Source organism: Temnothorax curvispinosus, unplaced genomic scaffold, assembly GCF_003070985.1.
Source record: "Temnothorax curvispinosus isolate PA1 unplaced genomic scaffold, ASM307098v1 QBEX01016698.1, whole genome shotgun sequence".
NCBI lineage: Eukaryota > Metazoa > Arthropoda > Insecta > Hymenoptera > Formicidae > Temnothorax > Temnothorax curvispinosus.
The window spans coordinates 1-17,509 of NW_020226478.1; the positions used below are offsets into that span (position 1 = coordinate 1).

Consider the following 17,509-nt stretch of genomic DNA (forward strand, 5'->3'; position numbering starts at 1 on the left):
CGGAAAAGCGGCAACAATAAACTTCACATCTCCTTTTTAGAAGAGGATTTTATCGACAAAAATGTCTTTTCTTTTCTTTTCGAATAACCTCTTTTTTAATTTATATGGACCCGTTTGTTATATCCAGAGCAACCTCCGTATCACAATCGAGGTCGCCGCTTTTGATAAAACGTAATAAATATACAAAAGAATAAGAAGTAAATATTAAACATTAGAAATTATAAATAATTAAACGTAGCAAATAAAAAATAATAAAATGTAAGATATAATATAGGAATATATTCCTACATTTTTACATATATCCTAACATTTACTATTTATTACAAGAATATTTCTATATTTATATATCCTAATATTTAATTCTATTTATTTTTATTCTTAATACGTGCTCTATTGTGCGTAGGGCCTAAAGTTTACATACATACATCCCATACATACGCCATTTATACAATCGTTTTCCCGTTCTCAAATCTCCATGGTCTACGGCATGATAAACACGGGGTGACCGGGGAGACACCTGTGATCGCGGCGAGGCGCGAGCGCGAGGTGCCCGCAAACGTGGAAGGGATAACATGGCTACCGCCTGGTGACGTTCCGCTCGGCCGTCGTGGGTATTACTGGGTATATCAGATGCTCCGGGAAACATCTGGTGAACGTTCTCGGCGACGTGCTGCAGATAGCGATCCCGTCGAGAGGAGTACCGCGCGTCGAGGGTGACGATCGTATAACGCGAGATAGGCAGTGACAACGCAAACATGATGAACATGTGGAAAGTGCGGGAGCTGATGGACAAGGCGTAAGTCCCGTTTAGCCGATTCCTCGGCGCGAGCTCGCGCCTCTAACCTCGCTCTCTCTCCGTTTCCCCGGGCGCCGCGCCGCGCCGTTCCGCGCTGCGTGTTTCCCGGTCGGGCTTCTTCCGTTCCTCCCCCTTTCCCTTCCCCCCCCTCTCCCGCGCCGATAGTGCGAAATCGTGGAAAAATGTTATACGCGACATGCTCGATTAGAATTTATTTCGAGTACGTGTCTCGCGCGCGCGATTCTCCGTCGATCCTCGCATCGAAGAAGGAGAGGGAATACGAGGAAAACGGAAAAATCCTCGGTTCGGCCGATCGCACGTTCGGCGCGAGAGAGGATGCGGTCGCCCGCGACAGGTCGGTCGGCGAGACGGAGAGAGCGGCGCGGTCGGGAGAGGAGGGAGAGAGAGAGAACTCGTAAAACTGGAACGACGTGGGTAATTTTATGACGCGACCTTGAGATTCGATAGTGCGGCGTGCGATAAACGATGCGAAAACAATCGTGGAATTGATGACGGATGGCGCGGGTCCCCCCTCTTCCCTACCCCCTTCCTCCTCCTCCTCCTCCTCCTCCCTTCCCGCCAGCGACCAGCCGCAGGTGCGCGCGTATTTATTTTGTAAGCGCTTTTTCCTAAACGCTTACAAAACAAGTGCTCCGTTGCGCTTACAAAAACGTTACGAAATGCGGCTCCTCCCAGACTTTTTCGGGGGCCCCCCGTCCTCCGTCTTCCGAATTATCCATCTCCGGACTCGTGTCGTCAGTTTAATTCGGAATCGACATTCGGAGCGATTCGTCGAGAATCTGGGAATTAACGTAGAGAATCGTGGGAGGAAGTGTGTATTTTAAAAATTCGCGCCTATATCTTCTCGCCGAGTTTTTTCCCCGACGTCGAGAGCTCGAAAGCAAAATTCTCAATTCGTTTAATTAGCCCATTTCAGTTCGCTTCACCTCCTAGGAATTATGTCCTCCTGATTAAATTTTAAGAATCCTTTTTTTCTTTTTTTTTTCCCCCCCAATTGAAAGGTAGTATGTCAACAGACATTTTTCGCAATCTCTTACTTAATAATCACACTCGTGATTGGTAAAGTAAGCTCGTTTAATGCCTCGGGCACGCAGGGGAGACACGACGGAGAAGTTTATTCACGCGATATGACATTCCGATTCTTATCGGTCGCGCTCGAATACTCGTCTAGAATTACGAAAGTCTTCGGCTCGAGTACTCTTTCGTTCTTCGTATTAGCTTTTACCGATTTACCAGCTTCTGCATGTTTGTAGATAAAAATGGTTTGATAAATCTGTCGTTTAGTCTAGATACAGAAATTATCATTTATCACACATATACATTTTGAACGGTCACTCTATGATTTGTTTGAATAGAGGTATTATCGCCAATGAAACAATACGATTTTTCTATATAAGTTAACAGAAATTTTAAATTTATCCCTACAAAATGTTGCCTCTATTTTGTCTTTTAATGCAAAAGTAAAACTGAAAAATTCTGTATTTTTATTTGTTGAAAATGATATTAACTGAAAATAACCGAATAAATCTATCTAAAATTTTAAATACTAGATGCATATTCTCCTTCAAGTAATCAGTAATATCTTTGAAACAGTACTAAGCTAATCAAATTATTGAGTTTTTTATTTAATAATTGCATCCTTCGGATAAACTCTTAATATCTTTTTTGGAAAGTCGAAAGATACCTCGAAAGGTATTAACAAGTTAATGCATTTTAACGTGTCTGTTCCTAATTGATAAATATGATTAAGTAAATACGCAGTTTAAATGGTCATTCTAATGATTCACTTAAATGGAAATATTAAGAATAACACGATTTATCTATATAAATTAACAAAAATGGTTAATTTATTTTTACGAAATTTTATTTGTCTTTGTATATTTTGTCTTGTAGTACGAGCTGAATTTCTATTTATATCTATTCGTTGAAAACGATACTAACTGAACGAGTCTATATCTAAAATTATAAACACTAAATGCATATTCTCTCTCAAAGTAATCAGTAAATGCTTTGAAACAATAATGAGCTAATAATTGTTGATTTTTTTTATTTAATAATTAAATCCTCCGAACTATTAATATGTTTTTTGGAAAATCAAAAGATATAGGTATTGATAAATTAATCCATTTTAACGTGTCTATTTAACTTGTTTTTAATCGAATATAATTAAATGCGCGATTAATAAGAAATACCTGTATTAAAAGTTAATACGGACATTTTTCACAATCACGTGCTTAATCATACTCGTAAAGGATGCGTGGCCAGGTAACTCGGGTTGCAGCGAATTAATAATCTTGATAAATTAATTAAGTACGCGAGTTACGTTCGTAAACTGATCTTGGTAAATTAATCTCGGGTCAGGTTCCGATATAGTAAGACCGTCTGAGATACCTCGTAAACCTATAATGGCTTTAAACTGTAATCATTTACGTAATTCACGGCTCTATGCATTTTTGTAGTCGCATGAATGCGCTTTTCACTTACGCTAATGTGTTTGCGGACCAAATACGGCAAAAAAAGAAGATAAAAGAGGAAGAGAGTGAGAGAGAGAGACATCGTTGTGTTATATCTATACTTAATTATTTTTTATAAATAGTGTAATAATAGAAGGATTATTGTAAGTAACCCTTTGCGTAATCCAGCTGTAAAAGCTATCTGTGGGCGAAGATATAAACAGTATCGTATGCTACGTACGTTACACGTAAGACCGCAACACTTACCACGCGATGGGTATTACACGTTTTATCGGGCGTTGTTTTTTTTGGGGGGGGGGGGGGGCGGAAATAATTACGTGATACGACGAGTGTAATGCGACATTATTGCACGTCTAATTTAATAATGGATTATTCGTAATTTGTAGTATTTTGCGTACGTCGCAGATTTGTACGTGTGAAAATTCATTATGATATTGCATTTGTAGGACGAATGTCGTGATGAATTATACGGAAACGGAGGCCAAAGTTCGGGAGGCAACTAACGACGACGCGTGGGGTCCCACAGGTACGATCCGCGCTTCCGACAATAGCACTTTACCATTATGCACTTTACGTGGAATACCTGGTGAATTAATTATACGGAATGCGCATTTTACTTTTTAAGGGGCAATGATGCAAGAACTGGCTCAGGCCACATTCACGTACGAGCAATTTCCAGAGGTAATGTCCATGCTCTGGAAAAGGATGTTGCAAGAGAATAAACGAAATTGGCGACGAACGTACAAGGTACGCGATCGTTTTTCCTCGCAATTATTACATCGCATTCGAGGAGAAACAATAAACCTTATTGTATGGAAGATATCGATGGAGAAGGATCATTATCATATTACGAAGTAGTAAACAAAATGCACATGAATATAAAAACATTTCATTCTCCATTCGTACTTTATTAGCTTTTCATTAATCTCTATTTTTTTCTTCACAGTCATTGCTCCTCCTTAATTACTTAGTTCGTAACGGCTCGGAACGGGTCGTCACATCGTCACGCGAGCACATCTACGACCTCAGGTCTTTAGAAAATTACACCTATATCGACGAGTTCGGGAAAGATCAAGGAATAAACATTAGACACAAAGTTAGGGAATTAATCGACTTCATCCAGGACGACGATAAACTCAGGGATGAAAGGAAGAAGGCTAAGAAGAATAAAGACAAGTATGTTGGCTTATCGAGCGAAGCGATGGGAATGAGGTTTGGCGGTGGGGACAGATGGATGGACAGTCCCAAGTGGAATAAATCTGGTGCAGAGACGTATAACGACTGGGATTCCAATCGTGGAAAAGGATTTGAGGATGCAAATAACAGGTATATGTTATTCTGATATTTGCGTTTCTGATTATTGTACGTGAACGTTTAAAAAGAAACATGTAGCTCAATCAAAGTTTTTTCTTTACATAACTTTTATATTTTTATATTACAGCGATGATGGCGAAAGAGAAGACTCGGACAATGAAACTAGCCCAAAGAAAGGTGGAAGAGAGTATAGAGATACGTTGGAAAATATAAATCAAATTGGTAAAACTGCTCAAACATCAATACCTTCTACAAATGCATCTCCGGCACGGACGGCAAGGACTATCAAGAAAGTAGATCTTGGAGCGGCAGCAAATTATGGAAAAGAGCAATCTAATGTAAGTTTAAGGAATTAATTTTATTTTGTCGATAAATCTTTTGTATTTAATATGAGGTATAATGCGTCACAAAATTATATTCACACGTGTTATAGATATAACTATAAATTAATTAGAATGTATCTTTTTCTGTTTGTAGAATAGCACACCAGTACAACAAAAAAATAGTTTATCATCGCCGAAAAATCAACAGAAGACCAAAAATGACATATTAAACGACATTTTTGAATCGCAGAGTGATAATAGTAGACTAGACGATGACGATTTTAATCCCCGAGCGAATACTCAATCGCTTGCTCAACCGCCGCAAAATGCGAATGCAGATTTTGGCGATTTTACTAGCGCGTTTAATAATCCCGCGACGGTTAAGACGAAAGACAGCAACGACGAGTTTGCCGATTTTACGTCTGCCTTTAATAATGTCGCTGTATCTAATCCTCCAAGCCAGCCGCAGTCGCAAATCAATCTGATGGGCGTAGCAATACCGACTGTGAATAATCCAGCAGCAAATAATATGAATAATAGTAACGCAATGTACGCCAATACAATGCAAACGGCAGGCACAACAGCGTTCACCGAAACCCCCGTTATTCAAAAGACGTCTAACGATCTATTTGATTCTTTATCATCGCAAGGTCCCAATAATCAAGTCACAAATAATAATACAGGTAGAGGATTGTACATTAGTTATGTAGATTGTTGAAATAAAATCGCACAGGAACTTCGAAGTTTAATTTAATAAATAGCAATTTTTTGATGTAGAATTTTTACTTAAAATTGAAAATTCCATAAAATTGTATTAAAATAAAAATAATTTTGTATTTTTTTTTTAGTGACATCAAATACGGATCTTTTGTCGGACTTGGACAGTTTGAATGCCCCAGCCATGAGGCCTGACGGGCGAATAAACAGCTCTAATAATTCGAACATTTTTATGGGGATGAACAACGCACCTACCAGTACCGTCAATTACGCAGGTGAGTATGTACGCGGTTAAGAAACAATAATTCGACTGATTTCTTTAATTACACGATTAGCAAAACTTTTATTAGCAGTATTTCCTTGCAACTATAAATTACATGTAACTCGTACATACATGATATTTATGTAACATGATGCATGATACGTAATATATCGTACAGATCCCAAGATTAAACAATATTGGGATATTTCTGAGCTACTCTAACATTATTAATCATATATTAGTTATAATAAACGTAGAGTTTCTAATCGTTGTTGCATGCGTTTCCGTGAAAGAAATCTGTGCGTGAAGTATATATCCTCGGAGTTTAAAGCTAATGTAAGTCCCCCAAGATAGTCTTTCCTTGCAGCCTGTAAATACGAAGAGAACGTCGCGTCGATCGAGAATCTCTCCAATAATGCCGCCAATCTATTATTGGAAGTATTGTGCACTATATGCGATATTAAAAGTTGCGCTGATTTGGAAAGAATAAGATCGTCCGTTTCGAACTACATCAGATTTTTACCGGGGCCTGTTACACCTCAAAAGTACAGTGGTCTCGATTGCGATGCGAAAGTGGATGCCATATTGTACGGAAGAATTTTGGAGGAAATAATTGGTAAATTCGATCGTGATTGGCCGCTAAATGAGGATGGCCTGGATCCCTTGATCGAAAAATTGATAATCGTCGATGGTGCAACGGTCTTCATGTTATCGGAAGCTTTAAGAGCTTTAACTAACGCATTAAATGAGTCTAAGGATGAGAAGAAAACTCATGTTATTTCAACGTTATTGAGTAGCCTATTAAAGAGTGACATGATATTTTCGGGGATATTGGACGCGTGTAGAGCGCGTTCTCATATGCAGGAGGAAGAACTCGATCAGACTTGGCGAAGTACGACACAAATGTTGATCTCCTTGCCCAGTCGTGTATCAAATAAACTGCAGTTCGACACGCCTAAATCTTACACGCCGCAGGTTTACGTGAAAACGCTCTGTTTTCACATATCTTGCGCGATATCGTTTATCAATGAGTTATGCAAATATGATATTAAGCCGAAAACATCCGCACTCTCATTTTTACTCAGCAAGGTCGTAATTAACTTGAAGCCGTGTGATTTTACGTGTTTCGCCGATATTTTAGAAGAGTGGTGTCTCGAAAGCAAAAAGAATGAACTAGTCGAAGATATATTTCGCGGATTGGATTCGGTCGCCATTGAATACGTAGCTGTTCTGTTCTTAAAGCGTTGCGATTCTGAACTCGGTGTGCGTCCTATTTTCGGAAATTTATTGACAGAACCGAATTGGAGATATATTTTAACAACTAAAATTCCTTTAATGCGTTATTACGAGGACGAAAAGCTGGTCGTGAACTTGATTTCCTATTTGTCATGTTTCTCGAACGAAAATAATAATCCTTTATCAGAATTACTAATAAAGCTTTTAGAAATTTGGAGGGATAAAAGTATTTTGAATCATGCGTCTTTAGAACAGCACAAATACATTACGAAGCTGATTATTCTGTGTGTAAAAAGTTGTAAAGATCTTTTAAGTAATACCGAAAGAGATCAGTGCCAGAAACTGTTGCTTTCCGGAGTATCTGTCCATCTCGAGTGCACAAATATAACTTTAAGAGCGATGGGCATGATGGTTGCCGAGATTTGCACGAATTCTTTGTGTAATATTGATAAAGCACCGAAATTAAAGTTTGACTACGATAACATGCCTGCGCAAGTGTTAGAATTGCTTCAATATCTGAAGAATCTGAATACGTCTGCAACGGCTGTAAATGTGAAAGAACAATACGAGCGAAGCGGCGACTTAATAACCGGAAATATTGTCTTCGATTCTCTAAGTAGCAGAAAGATCTACGAATTGGGCGTGGACTGCGGTATTTTACCCGGCGTTGAAAATCTGTCGAACGAGAGAACTGAAGAGAGCACACACTTGTCGAAAAATGGCGCGATAAGAAATGATCTAACGAAGAAGGATGAAATGAAGCAACAGGCGAAGCCAAAATGCAACGACGGTTCAGATCTAGACAGCGACGATGACTTGGTTCCTTACGATATGAACGATGACAAACCGTCCAGTAAGACACGCCCGACGTACCTGCGAGACTTGCGCGATAATTTAACGGATGAACGTACTTTCTCCAATCCCGAAATTTTCTCCGAATCCATGCTGGTCTGCGAAGAACTAATATTAACACAACTGCCGAACGACGATGTGTCCTTCGCGTTAGAACTTCTGCGGCTTCTCGTCACGCTAAAGCAACATTCTTATATGGAGAACTTTGAACTGGTGATTTTCAAATGTTGCGTAGCGATTGTAACTGTGCGCCCGAAGGAATGCGCCGAATTTCTCTGTAAAGAGTTTTACGAGGACGTTGGCAGGTATTCACTGAGTCATCGCTTATTGTTCCTGGATATATTAGCCGAGTCTGCCAAGCAGTTATCAAAAATCGATGTCGATGACGCGGATAGCGCCGACGTTACCGTAGATACGGCGATTAAGAAGAAACGAATTCCAAGCCGAATATCACTTTTTATCGATACGCAAGAAAATAAAAAACAACAAGTGTGGTCGAACGAGGACTTCGACATTGATTTACAAGCGTCGGAAAATCAATCTGCGGATTGGCAAGAAATTGTCGATAAAAGAATCGCGTCGCGTACGAGACGATTTGCGCATAATTCCAAGTCTCCCAAGTTACGCATTAATCACTTTGGAAATGTAGCGTCTTCATTTTTCTATCCGCTTTTGCACGGCTTTGGCCGTCGAGATGTTCTCAAGCTGAGCGGCTTGAAAATTTACGCGGATCAGGAAAATATCTTATTGCTACGTTTCCTGAAAACACTGTCTGCCATAATGTTAGCGGCGCAAAATTGTCCGCTGGCATCGAAGATGGGCAAAGAAATATTGGAGCTTTTGTGGACGGTGAGGAATCACGATGAAGCGACAGTGAGATTAGCCGTTACGGAAAATATCGGATCCGTACTTATTGCGGTGCCGAAAGATGCCATCATCGACGAATTGTCTGAGCCTTTGATGGAAATAAGAGAATGGCTTCTGTTGTCGCAAAATGTCGTCAATGGCGAACACGACGCAAATTGCAGGGCTTTAAACGCGAAAGTGCTATCCTTCGTCAATTTGATTGTAACCTCCGCTTTTAATTCTGTGTAGCTTAATCGAGAGACTTTCAATTTTTACAATATTATTGGAAAGAACTTTTTATTCTTACAGTATTGTAATCATTTATGTGAAGATTATGTATGTACATTTTCTCGTAGAACATATTTTGTTGAGTTAATTTTTCTATTTGCGAAAATTATAAACTACAAAATGGATTATGTAATATAATTTATATACAAAGAAGTTTTGTTATTGTAATTTTTAATTGATGTTTAAACCATACAGAATTCGTACATTAGCAATAGCAATATGTTAATTAGCAATAACGATCTTGCTAACGACGTTGAAAACAATTTTACATAGGTCAACATATGTAACATATTTATATGACATTATACAACATAAAAGATCGCTTTGTAATACAATGCTTTTATTTATAGTACTTTGTAGAGAGTACGCATTGTTTAATTAATTTAAATATTATAAAATAATTGAACAATATGTAGAATTGTAACTACATCAAATAAAATTTAATTTATTTTCTATTATAAATTTTAATAGAATATTAAAGAATAATAGAATATTTTTAAATATAAATTTGTGTTGGAAATTTTTATGTAGATTCATGTACAGATACGAGATAACAATTACAAGGTGTGCTACGAACTAAAATTAGTGTCGTATTTAGGATCAGTCGGATTGTCACCGACGAATCTTCTTCCACCTACATCCATCAATGCTAGAAATCAACCGTCTAGTAATACGACGTCGTCTACGCCAGTCGGCTCGACCTGGGCTAGTTCGGGATTGAATATCGATCTCGATAATATAATGGGTGGTAAAACGAAACAAAGTGGCCCAGCACCGACGATGAACCAATTGGCTAGCAATAGCCCGCAACATCAAATCAAGATAGGACGTAAGTAATTTCTTAACGGCCTGTTAGATTGATGTAACAGTCGGTTTTCCATTAAGTTCTGTATTGATAAAGTTAACGTTTTCCGATTAGACTGAGATAGCGTAGCGTTTAATGAAACGTAATTGTTTGTAAATCTCAAATTATTTCCAAATTAGCTATTATAGTCCGAATGCCGTCTCACTTAATTTGTATGCGAGAACATGCGGGGTGAGTAAGGATGAAATTGTGTATGTCTGTAGCATCAGGAATGGGATATATGTCACCGGTGCAATCTCTACCACAGAATCAGCAGCAGCAACCCAATGCAACGTTCTTTCCTGCATTCCAATAAAGGATTATTGGACGGTTCGGTCTAGAACACAGTCTCAAGGCACAATATGCAAGAATTTAAGCTTCACGCAAAAACTCGTTACCATTTATTTCGATTGATTCAATTGACGATAATAAATCTTACATTTTCCGCCTGGGCTACAATTTAAACACAGGGTTCAACATTAAACAATTATGTATATCGAAATACTTTTTATTAGCACTCAGCCCTAGGCATAACGTGTTTTAAGAGACATATATATGTGTTCAGAAAACGATTCGAAAGGATAAATTGAAGCATTTGTCGGTATTTTGTAATTTTTATTTAGATAAGAAATATTTCAATACCGCGATATAAATTCTTATCAATTGAAATTTATATATATAAAAAAAATAATATGCAGTAAAAGAAAAATGCAAATAATGTACAATAATAACAAATAATATACAAAGAAATGAATCATTTTTCTTAATTATTACGAGGCAGCTAGTAGCGGTATATGTCTAAGCCAATAACTCAGAGGCGACGACAAGCAGCATTCCTGTAACTCATAAAATGCATGTAATTTCTGTAATATGCGTCATACTACTTGTGTATTATGCGGGAACAAATCTGGCAGGAATTATTGCTGTGTGTATTTTATACATAAATGTATATTAAACTTGGAAGAATTGGGATTATGCCTTATATAGATAAAAAAATGTATCATAAAAATATATACATACTGTGAAAAACTCGAAAGAGCATAATCTAATTAGTCGCGTTTACTTGTTCATCACATGTGTACATTGTCTGGAACATGGACACAATGGGTGAAAGTTGATGCTTTTATAATTAATAGACTATACGAAGGATAACGATTGCGGTAGTCATAAAAACGTGTATGTAAAACGATGGCAGCATAGGAGTTTTGTGAGGAGAAAATGAATCACTAGTGGATATTAATATGTGCTTCCCTCTTACGATTATTATGACAGGAGAAATTACGATTATTGATTTCCTTTCGTAGAAAAAAAATGTAGATAGGAAGATGTATTTTTAGCATTTCGTTTATCATGAATTGAAATGTGAATTGAATCTATGCACAAAATCGTGCGGCGTGAGAAAACTTTTGTGCTCGATTCAATTACATACGCGATTATGATCCAATGTAAATTATCTAAGGATTCATTAATTGCGTAATTTTAACACGAATTAAAAAAAAATTATAATCTTTATTATTACGTGATATTATACAATTATCGTAAACATTGAACGACGAAAAAATCATTAGCGCATATGATTATATCTTACTAACAATGAAATAATGCATATCCTTCTACATAAATGTTTATGGAATTATCATCACGTCGTAATTAATTCTAAGTAGTAATTAATATACCATTATTGTGTTATACATATAATCATATTCACATCACACATTGTTGTTTTTAATTTAGTTTATCTTTGCTGCATGATATTGAGATATTTTAAGTTACTCGTCGCAGAAATTTTAATTTTTATTATGATAAAAATTTATATTATTGAAATTATCGTGTATGCGTTGTATGTATATATGTTGACAAAAAAAAGAAGAAAAAAAAGATGCTTGGCATTTATCTATCAATTTTTAACAGCAATACGCAGGAAAAAAAATTTACAAGCTGAAATTACTTGAAGCTCGGTGGCAAAGCTAGACGTTACACACATGTTATAAGAATGGTCTTTATTATTCTATTTCTACAAAAGTATACAATGTGGTATAGTATTACGAGATTGCAGATCTCAGAAGCAATTGATATAATAGAAGCCATTCTGCAATTATATGTATAGAAAAGAGTATTATGTCGAATAGTTATCCATTTGTTCAGTTTTGCCCTGTAAAGTTGACTCAAAGAGTTATCATATGCTAGAGAAGAACTTTCACGCGAGTACCAGAGACTGAATTATGTAAGAGGCAAGTGGCCCTTTTTACATTTTCCATTATTTGAGCATTTTATATGAGGCAAGATGTTTAACAACATAGGCAGGGAGATATATTTTTCAAATATGAAAATATATTGTACAAATATATAAAAAGGAGAAAGGTCGTTTTAGTCAATTCAACGCATGGAGAATCATCAGCCGATTATTAAGCGTTATTACGAGGGTGCATGTACAGTTTAATGTTATAAAACCCTTTGTAAAACTTGAAGTTAACACGTCGCAAGATCGCACCTATTAGTTTTCTCGTAGCTGGCGAATTCTGCAGTACTTTGCGTAACTTATTATTCCCCATTAAAAATTTACATCTCATTCTTGTGTTATTTACGCGCGATAATATTGTTCATGACATTTAGATTTATCGAATTGATACCCCATTACAAATTTTTCTAAATTTTTATCATGTAAAATATCACAAAAAAAATGTTTAAATGAAAATACAGATAAAAATGTTTGGCAACATTTTTAGTACATTTTGTATCAATATCTTATTATGTAATAAATATTTGGATTATATTTTGATACATATCAATATTAGTCGCGCGTATAAAAAATATATTATACACATAATCCAATGTAATATATAAAATATATGAGTTTACATGAAATTTATATTTGATCAATCAACGATTATTAATTCTCCAATGTAAATTACAGCAGGATGATACGTTGATTATAGTATTTATAGCGATTCGATATTTAAATAGCTCAGTTGATTTTTGCGACTCTGAGACTTCGCTAGAACCAATAATTTGATTGTATAATTACTGTTTAGGTATTTATATCTATACTTTACAAACTTATCGTTATTAAATGCTAATTGGTGCTGGTGTTAACACATGATATTATGTATTTCCGTTTACTTTTATTACTATAAATTACCTCTCTTCCTGTTCCTGTCAAATTGAGAAAGTGGCAAATAGGCATAACTAAATTTTTTCTGTTTGCGTGTGTAAATTTTGTCCATTTTATTTTCTTAGAATATAAATTACACAATTGGTCGTCAATCATTCATGAGTCCAGTGATTAAGTTCGATGTACACAATCCTAGTTTTATGTTTAAGATTTCCTTCAATACATAAAAAATACATGTATTTCCCCAATACAAAAAAACAATGTCATATCAAATAAAATTCCATTGATATTTTTGTTTGTATTTTCGTATCTTGTATCAATGTAGAAAGACACTGTAAATGTCTGCACTTGTAATGTATAAATTCCTAGAGGGATACAGAATGTGTCAACGCTAAATAATGGACGTAAACATAACTTTATGTTAATACAAAGAAGAAAAAGATTCCTAACTGTTAAGTAAAAATTTGTAGGAATATTTCCGAATATAAGCTTACATATAAAGAAGTATATTCCATCCTTATCTTAATGTATATGTATAGAAGGCGAATTTTTTTATTCATTATCAACCTTCGATTTTTTCTTTTTCTTCTTCTTCTGCAACGAGGTATCTACTTCGCCATTTTCAACGTGTCCATTTTCTTGCCCGTTTTCGAGCGACTGACGTTTTCTCTTTTTATCCTTCTTTTTCTTCTCCAGAGCAGCTAACATGATCTCCGTTTCTATCAGTGCCTCTTTCATTACTTCCAAATTTTTCTTCGGTTCCTTGCCAGTTGTGTAGAACTCTAATCTGTCCTCTACTTGCTGCCGTAATTTTTCACCAAATATCTTCGTCGGTATTTCCGTGAAACAATCAATTCTGGAAGCAATGGAACATTTATTCGCCAGGTACCTCGCAATTCTACCCTTATTTGCAGTGCCGGCGCGACCGATAAACGTAGAGTGGAACAAGAGCCCGTATTTCGGAGTATTCGACCTTCCACGACTTTTCAACGCTCTGAACAGGGCCTTCTCCGCTCCCAATATTTGAACGGTGGACGCCGGTGCCTTCGCTAAGTTAGTAAGCGATCCCGCGTGTGCTATTAATCTAGCGCCGACTTGATCTCCGATTAAAGTAGCTAAATTCGGTGCTATTCCTGCCATTTTCGACGTTAAATATTCGGCCATCTTTTTCCTGTACCCCACCAATGCGACAACACGTCCAGCAAAGATCTCAACGTTCATTAAATCAACTGGACTTATGTCCATCCCCATGGACGACTTGGCCGCGTTGACGATAGCATGAGCTCTTGCACTGTCCATAACGATTTCTTCTAACTCCGCCACCTTCTCATCCGTCAGTTCTTTCCGGTTTTTTATTACTTGCGCCACTCTCGCGTACGTATAATTCTCCGGAACTATCTTTGAAAGTTCTGGGTAGTGATAACTGTACCATTCTCTGAAATCAAAATGTAAAACCAAATTTATTTCCGATTGTCTACTAATCTATTATGTATTTCTGATATATTCAAAAAATATACTGTACGTACCGCATACGCATACTGAACGTGTTAATATCCTTGTCCAATTGATCTAGCAAAGCTATACTCTGGATGATCATGTTGTCCACTCGGTTCACGTTGAATTTAACTTTTGCTCTCGAGTAACTGTGTCCAAGACCTAGTTGCGCAATCACCGAGGTCTGAGCGGTGAAGCCTTTCACCAGATTATGAAAATGCAATCTTATTCCTCTCATGACTTCAGGAACGGCATTGACATAATCGCACTTTATGCCCAGAGTTTCGGTGATATTGGCACCGAGTTTGGGATCCGCAACGCCGAGAACAAAATCCTCTTTGGCAAACCCACCGAAGGAGGAATCTAGGAAGAGCTTTAGGTCCTCTGTAACGATTCCTTCGGAGACACTGTTGATATTTTCCAGAGCGGACAACGCCGTCTTGAAGGGTGAAAACCCATGGTAGGTGACAATCTTGCGGAAACGCGACAGATCTTTCACGGATTCTTCCACCTGAGGTAACTGCATTCCAATCTCCTCGAACTCTTTGACTTTGAATACCGCGTATCCAGCGGCATGTTCAAATAAAATGAAGAGCTGCGACTGTAAAAGAAGCAATTATAATTAGCGTTACGATATAACGGTAATATTCTAATATGAAAAAAATATTGCATTTTGTTATTTTGTTTATTTTTCACAATAAATGCCTTTTACTATTATCGTTATTTCCGTTATTGTATTGTTATTATTATTATTTCATTCTTAGAATAAATAAATATTGTACACAAAGCAACCTGTCCTGATTTGGAGGTTAACCTCAAAATTCGTATAATAATATACAATCTTTCGTGAAATAACTATATTTAAAACGTGCAAACGGAGCCTACATTGCGATTTGAAAAATATTTATCTCAAACTCGGATCTAAAAACATTATTAACGCATAAAATTGTACAAATTGCGACGCTTGCATATCGATTGCGTATCCGGTCGGCAGGAAAAAATTACAAATTACATCTTGGAATAAGTCACTGTTGCGACACAATTTGGAAATCTTGCACTTACCATTTTTTAAAAATTATATAATTTTTATTTGGCCTACGCTGGGTCGGAAAGAACACTCAACACTCAACGCGCGTGAAACCACGCGAACGCAGGACCATGTGTGTTGCAGACTGCAAGATATTAATAACGGAAGTGAGGTAGTAGGTAGTAGGTAGTGGTAGATGGATGCGACAGCATTTCCTGTGATTCGAGACACGTCTTTTATACCAGGGTACGGTAAGGAAGTTTAAACTTGAAAACAAAAAGAAATATACTATATTTAGCTTGGACACAATTTTTAAGATGTTAGAAAAAATTAATAATTGTTTTATAAAAGATTTTGATTTACCTGCAAAAGAAAATAAACATAAATACAGAAATATTATATTATTTACGCTGATATTATTATTTATGCTTCTCATATAAGCTTTTAAACGACAAAAAGCAATATATATTGTTTAGCTCACACTTGCATACACAATGGCTGCGTTCGGTGAAGCGTGCTATTATTGCATCGTTCTATCTTTATCGTTCGTCAAGTGTAGAACAAGGATAGAGCAAATAGCGCGCTCTCGCGAACGCAGTATTTGTGCATGCAAATGTGAGCTAAACAATAAAAACTCATATAAGGAGCGTAAATAATAATATCAGCGTAAATAATATTATATAATATTTCTGTATTAATATCATGCACATTTTTAATGTCATGGTCCTCCTCATCCGCTCAATCCTACCAGAGAGAAGAATCTCTAGTCCTACTATTTACTCGATGTGTTGCGCACGTAGATTATACAATATTGTATATGAGACCTATAATTTATAACGCCGATTCCGAACGGCTATATTTTTTTTAAAGAAGTGTTGAATGGCAAGAATACTTTCGGTGGTTTATTGCCATTGCCTTCCGAGAGGAGAACGAGCAAATATAATTTTTCTAGCTCTACCGAATCGAACCCGGGACCTTTTTGGCTCAATAGACCAGTGCGCTGTCTACTAGGCCACGCTCGATCGTTCTCAGATATAGTTTTAGTAAATAAATTAAAATTGAAATGTATATCTAATATCTAATCTAATTTAAAACTACTTTTTATTTTTGTAAGATTGTTCGCAAAAATAGTTTTAAAAAATATTAATATCAATCAATCATTCAATTTATAATAATTTACATTGTTTACATTGTCTACATGAAAAAGGTTTGTAAGCATAAATGTAAATACCATGCAGATTCAATCTTAAAATTTACAGCACAATATAATCCTAGCTGTTTTCCATTTCCATGCACGCGTCTATAATGTCCATTTCTACCAATGTCGATTAACTTTCTAATTCTTAATTATAACTAGAAAAAGATAAAAAGTATAAAGTTATACCGAGATTAATTAAAATCTGTATTGATAAAACTGGACATAAAAGGGTTGAATTTTTTAAATTTCAATCTTCATTCACACAGCATGCGTCAAAAGGAGCATGCGTTTAATTGGCGGAACGAGCATTGGTCTTATATATTTAGAAGTCTTTGGTTTCAACGCGTGCATGGAAACTGGATTATAAGATATGGAGGATATATCTCGGATCAGTTCGATCCCCTGTAATGCCTTATGTCCAGTTGTCCACGATATTTATAGAAATCCGAGATCTCGGACGGAGAAAAAATTGACCAATCATATTTAAACAATTCGGCAATTGACCAATGCGATTGGTTAATACTTACTCCGTCCGAGATCTCGGAGCGATTTCTAACGTCGTAGACACAAAAGGCTTTTTATTCCATGATTTGCGCTAAATTTAATTACGCGTCCGAACGTCAATTCATAATTACATGGACATCGCGGAGTTTATATAATTGTCTCGTTTTTACGAGATTCGCCACTTTAATGCGTCATCCATTT

The 17,509-nt window shown here is 36.5% G+C and overlaps 2 protein-coding genes across 2 annotated transcripts; one reads left to right on the forward strand and one right to left on the reverse strand.

Annotated features, from left to right (window-relative positions):
* The first annotated feature begins 517 nt into the window (after positions 1-517).
* Positions 518-9,544, forward strand: LOC112466913 (telomere length regulation protein TEL2 homolog). Its single transcript, XM_025035262.1, has 8 exons — positions 518-796; positions 3,738-3,817; positions 3,917-4,038; positions 4,238-4,617; positions 4,733-4,943; positions 5,083-5,611; positions 5,777-5,920; positions 6,275-9,544. Exons 1-8 carry the CDS (start codon positions 756-758, stop codon positions 9,088-9,090), a joined length of 4,323 nt encoding a protein of 1,440 aa, XP_024891030.1. The 5' UTR covers positions 518-755; the 3' UTR covers positions 9,091-9,544.
* Positions 9,545-13,179: 3,635 nt separating this feature from the next.
* LOC112466911 (nucleolar protein 56-like) lies at positions 13,180-15,769 on the reverse strand. Its single transcript, XM_025035260.1, has 3 exons — positions 15,642-15,769; positions 14,612-15,180; positions 13,180-14,520 (listed from the first exon to the last, which is right to left on the reverse strand). The coding sequence occupies exons 1-3, from the start codon at positions 15,642-15,644 to the stop codon at positions 13,638-13,640; spliced, it is 1,455 nt and encodes a 484-aa protein (XP_024891028.1). The 5' UTR covers positions 15,645-15,769; the 3' UTR covers positions 13,180-13,637.
* Between the last annotated feature and the right edge of the window lie 1,740 nt (positions 15,770-17,509).

Excerpts from the sequence above, each read along its gene's own strand:
- LOC112466913 (XM_025035262.1), top strand. The coding sequence starts at position 756 with ATGATGAACATGTGGAAAGTGCGGGAGCTGATGGACAAGGC. Across the intron at positions 4,618-4,732 it reads TTTGAGGATGCAAATAACAG|CGATGATGGCGAAAGAGAAG; the intron begins GTATATGTTATT and ends TTTATATTACAG. Across the intron at positions 4,944-5,082 it reads ATGGAAAAGAGCAATCTAAT|AATAGCACACCAGTACAACA; the intron begins GTAAGTTTAAGG and ends TTCTGTTTGTAG.
- LOC112466911 (XM_025035260.1), bottom strand. Across the intron at positions 14,521-14,611 it reads ACGTTCAGTATGCGTATGCG|AGAATGGTACAGTTATCACT; the intron begins GTACGTACAGTA and ends TTTTGATTTCAG.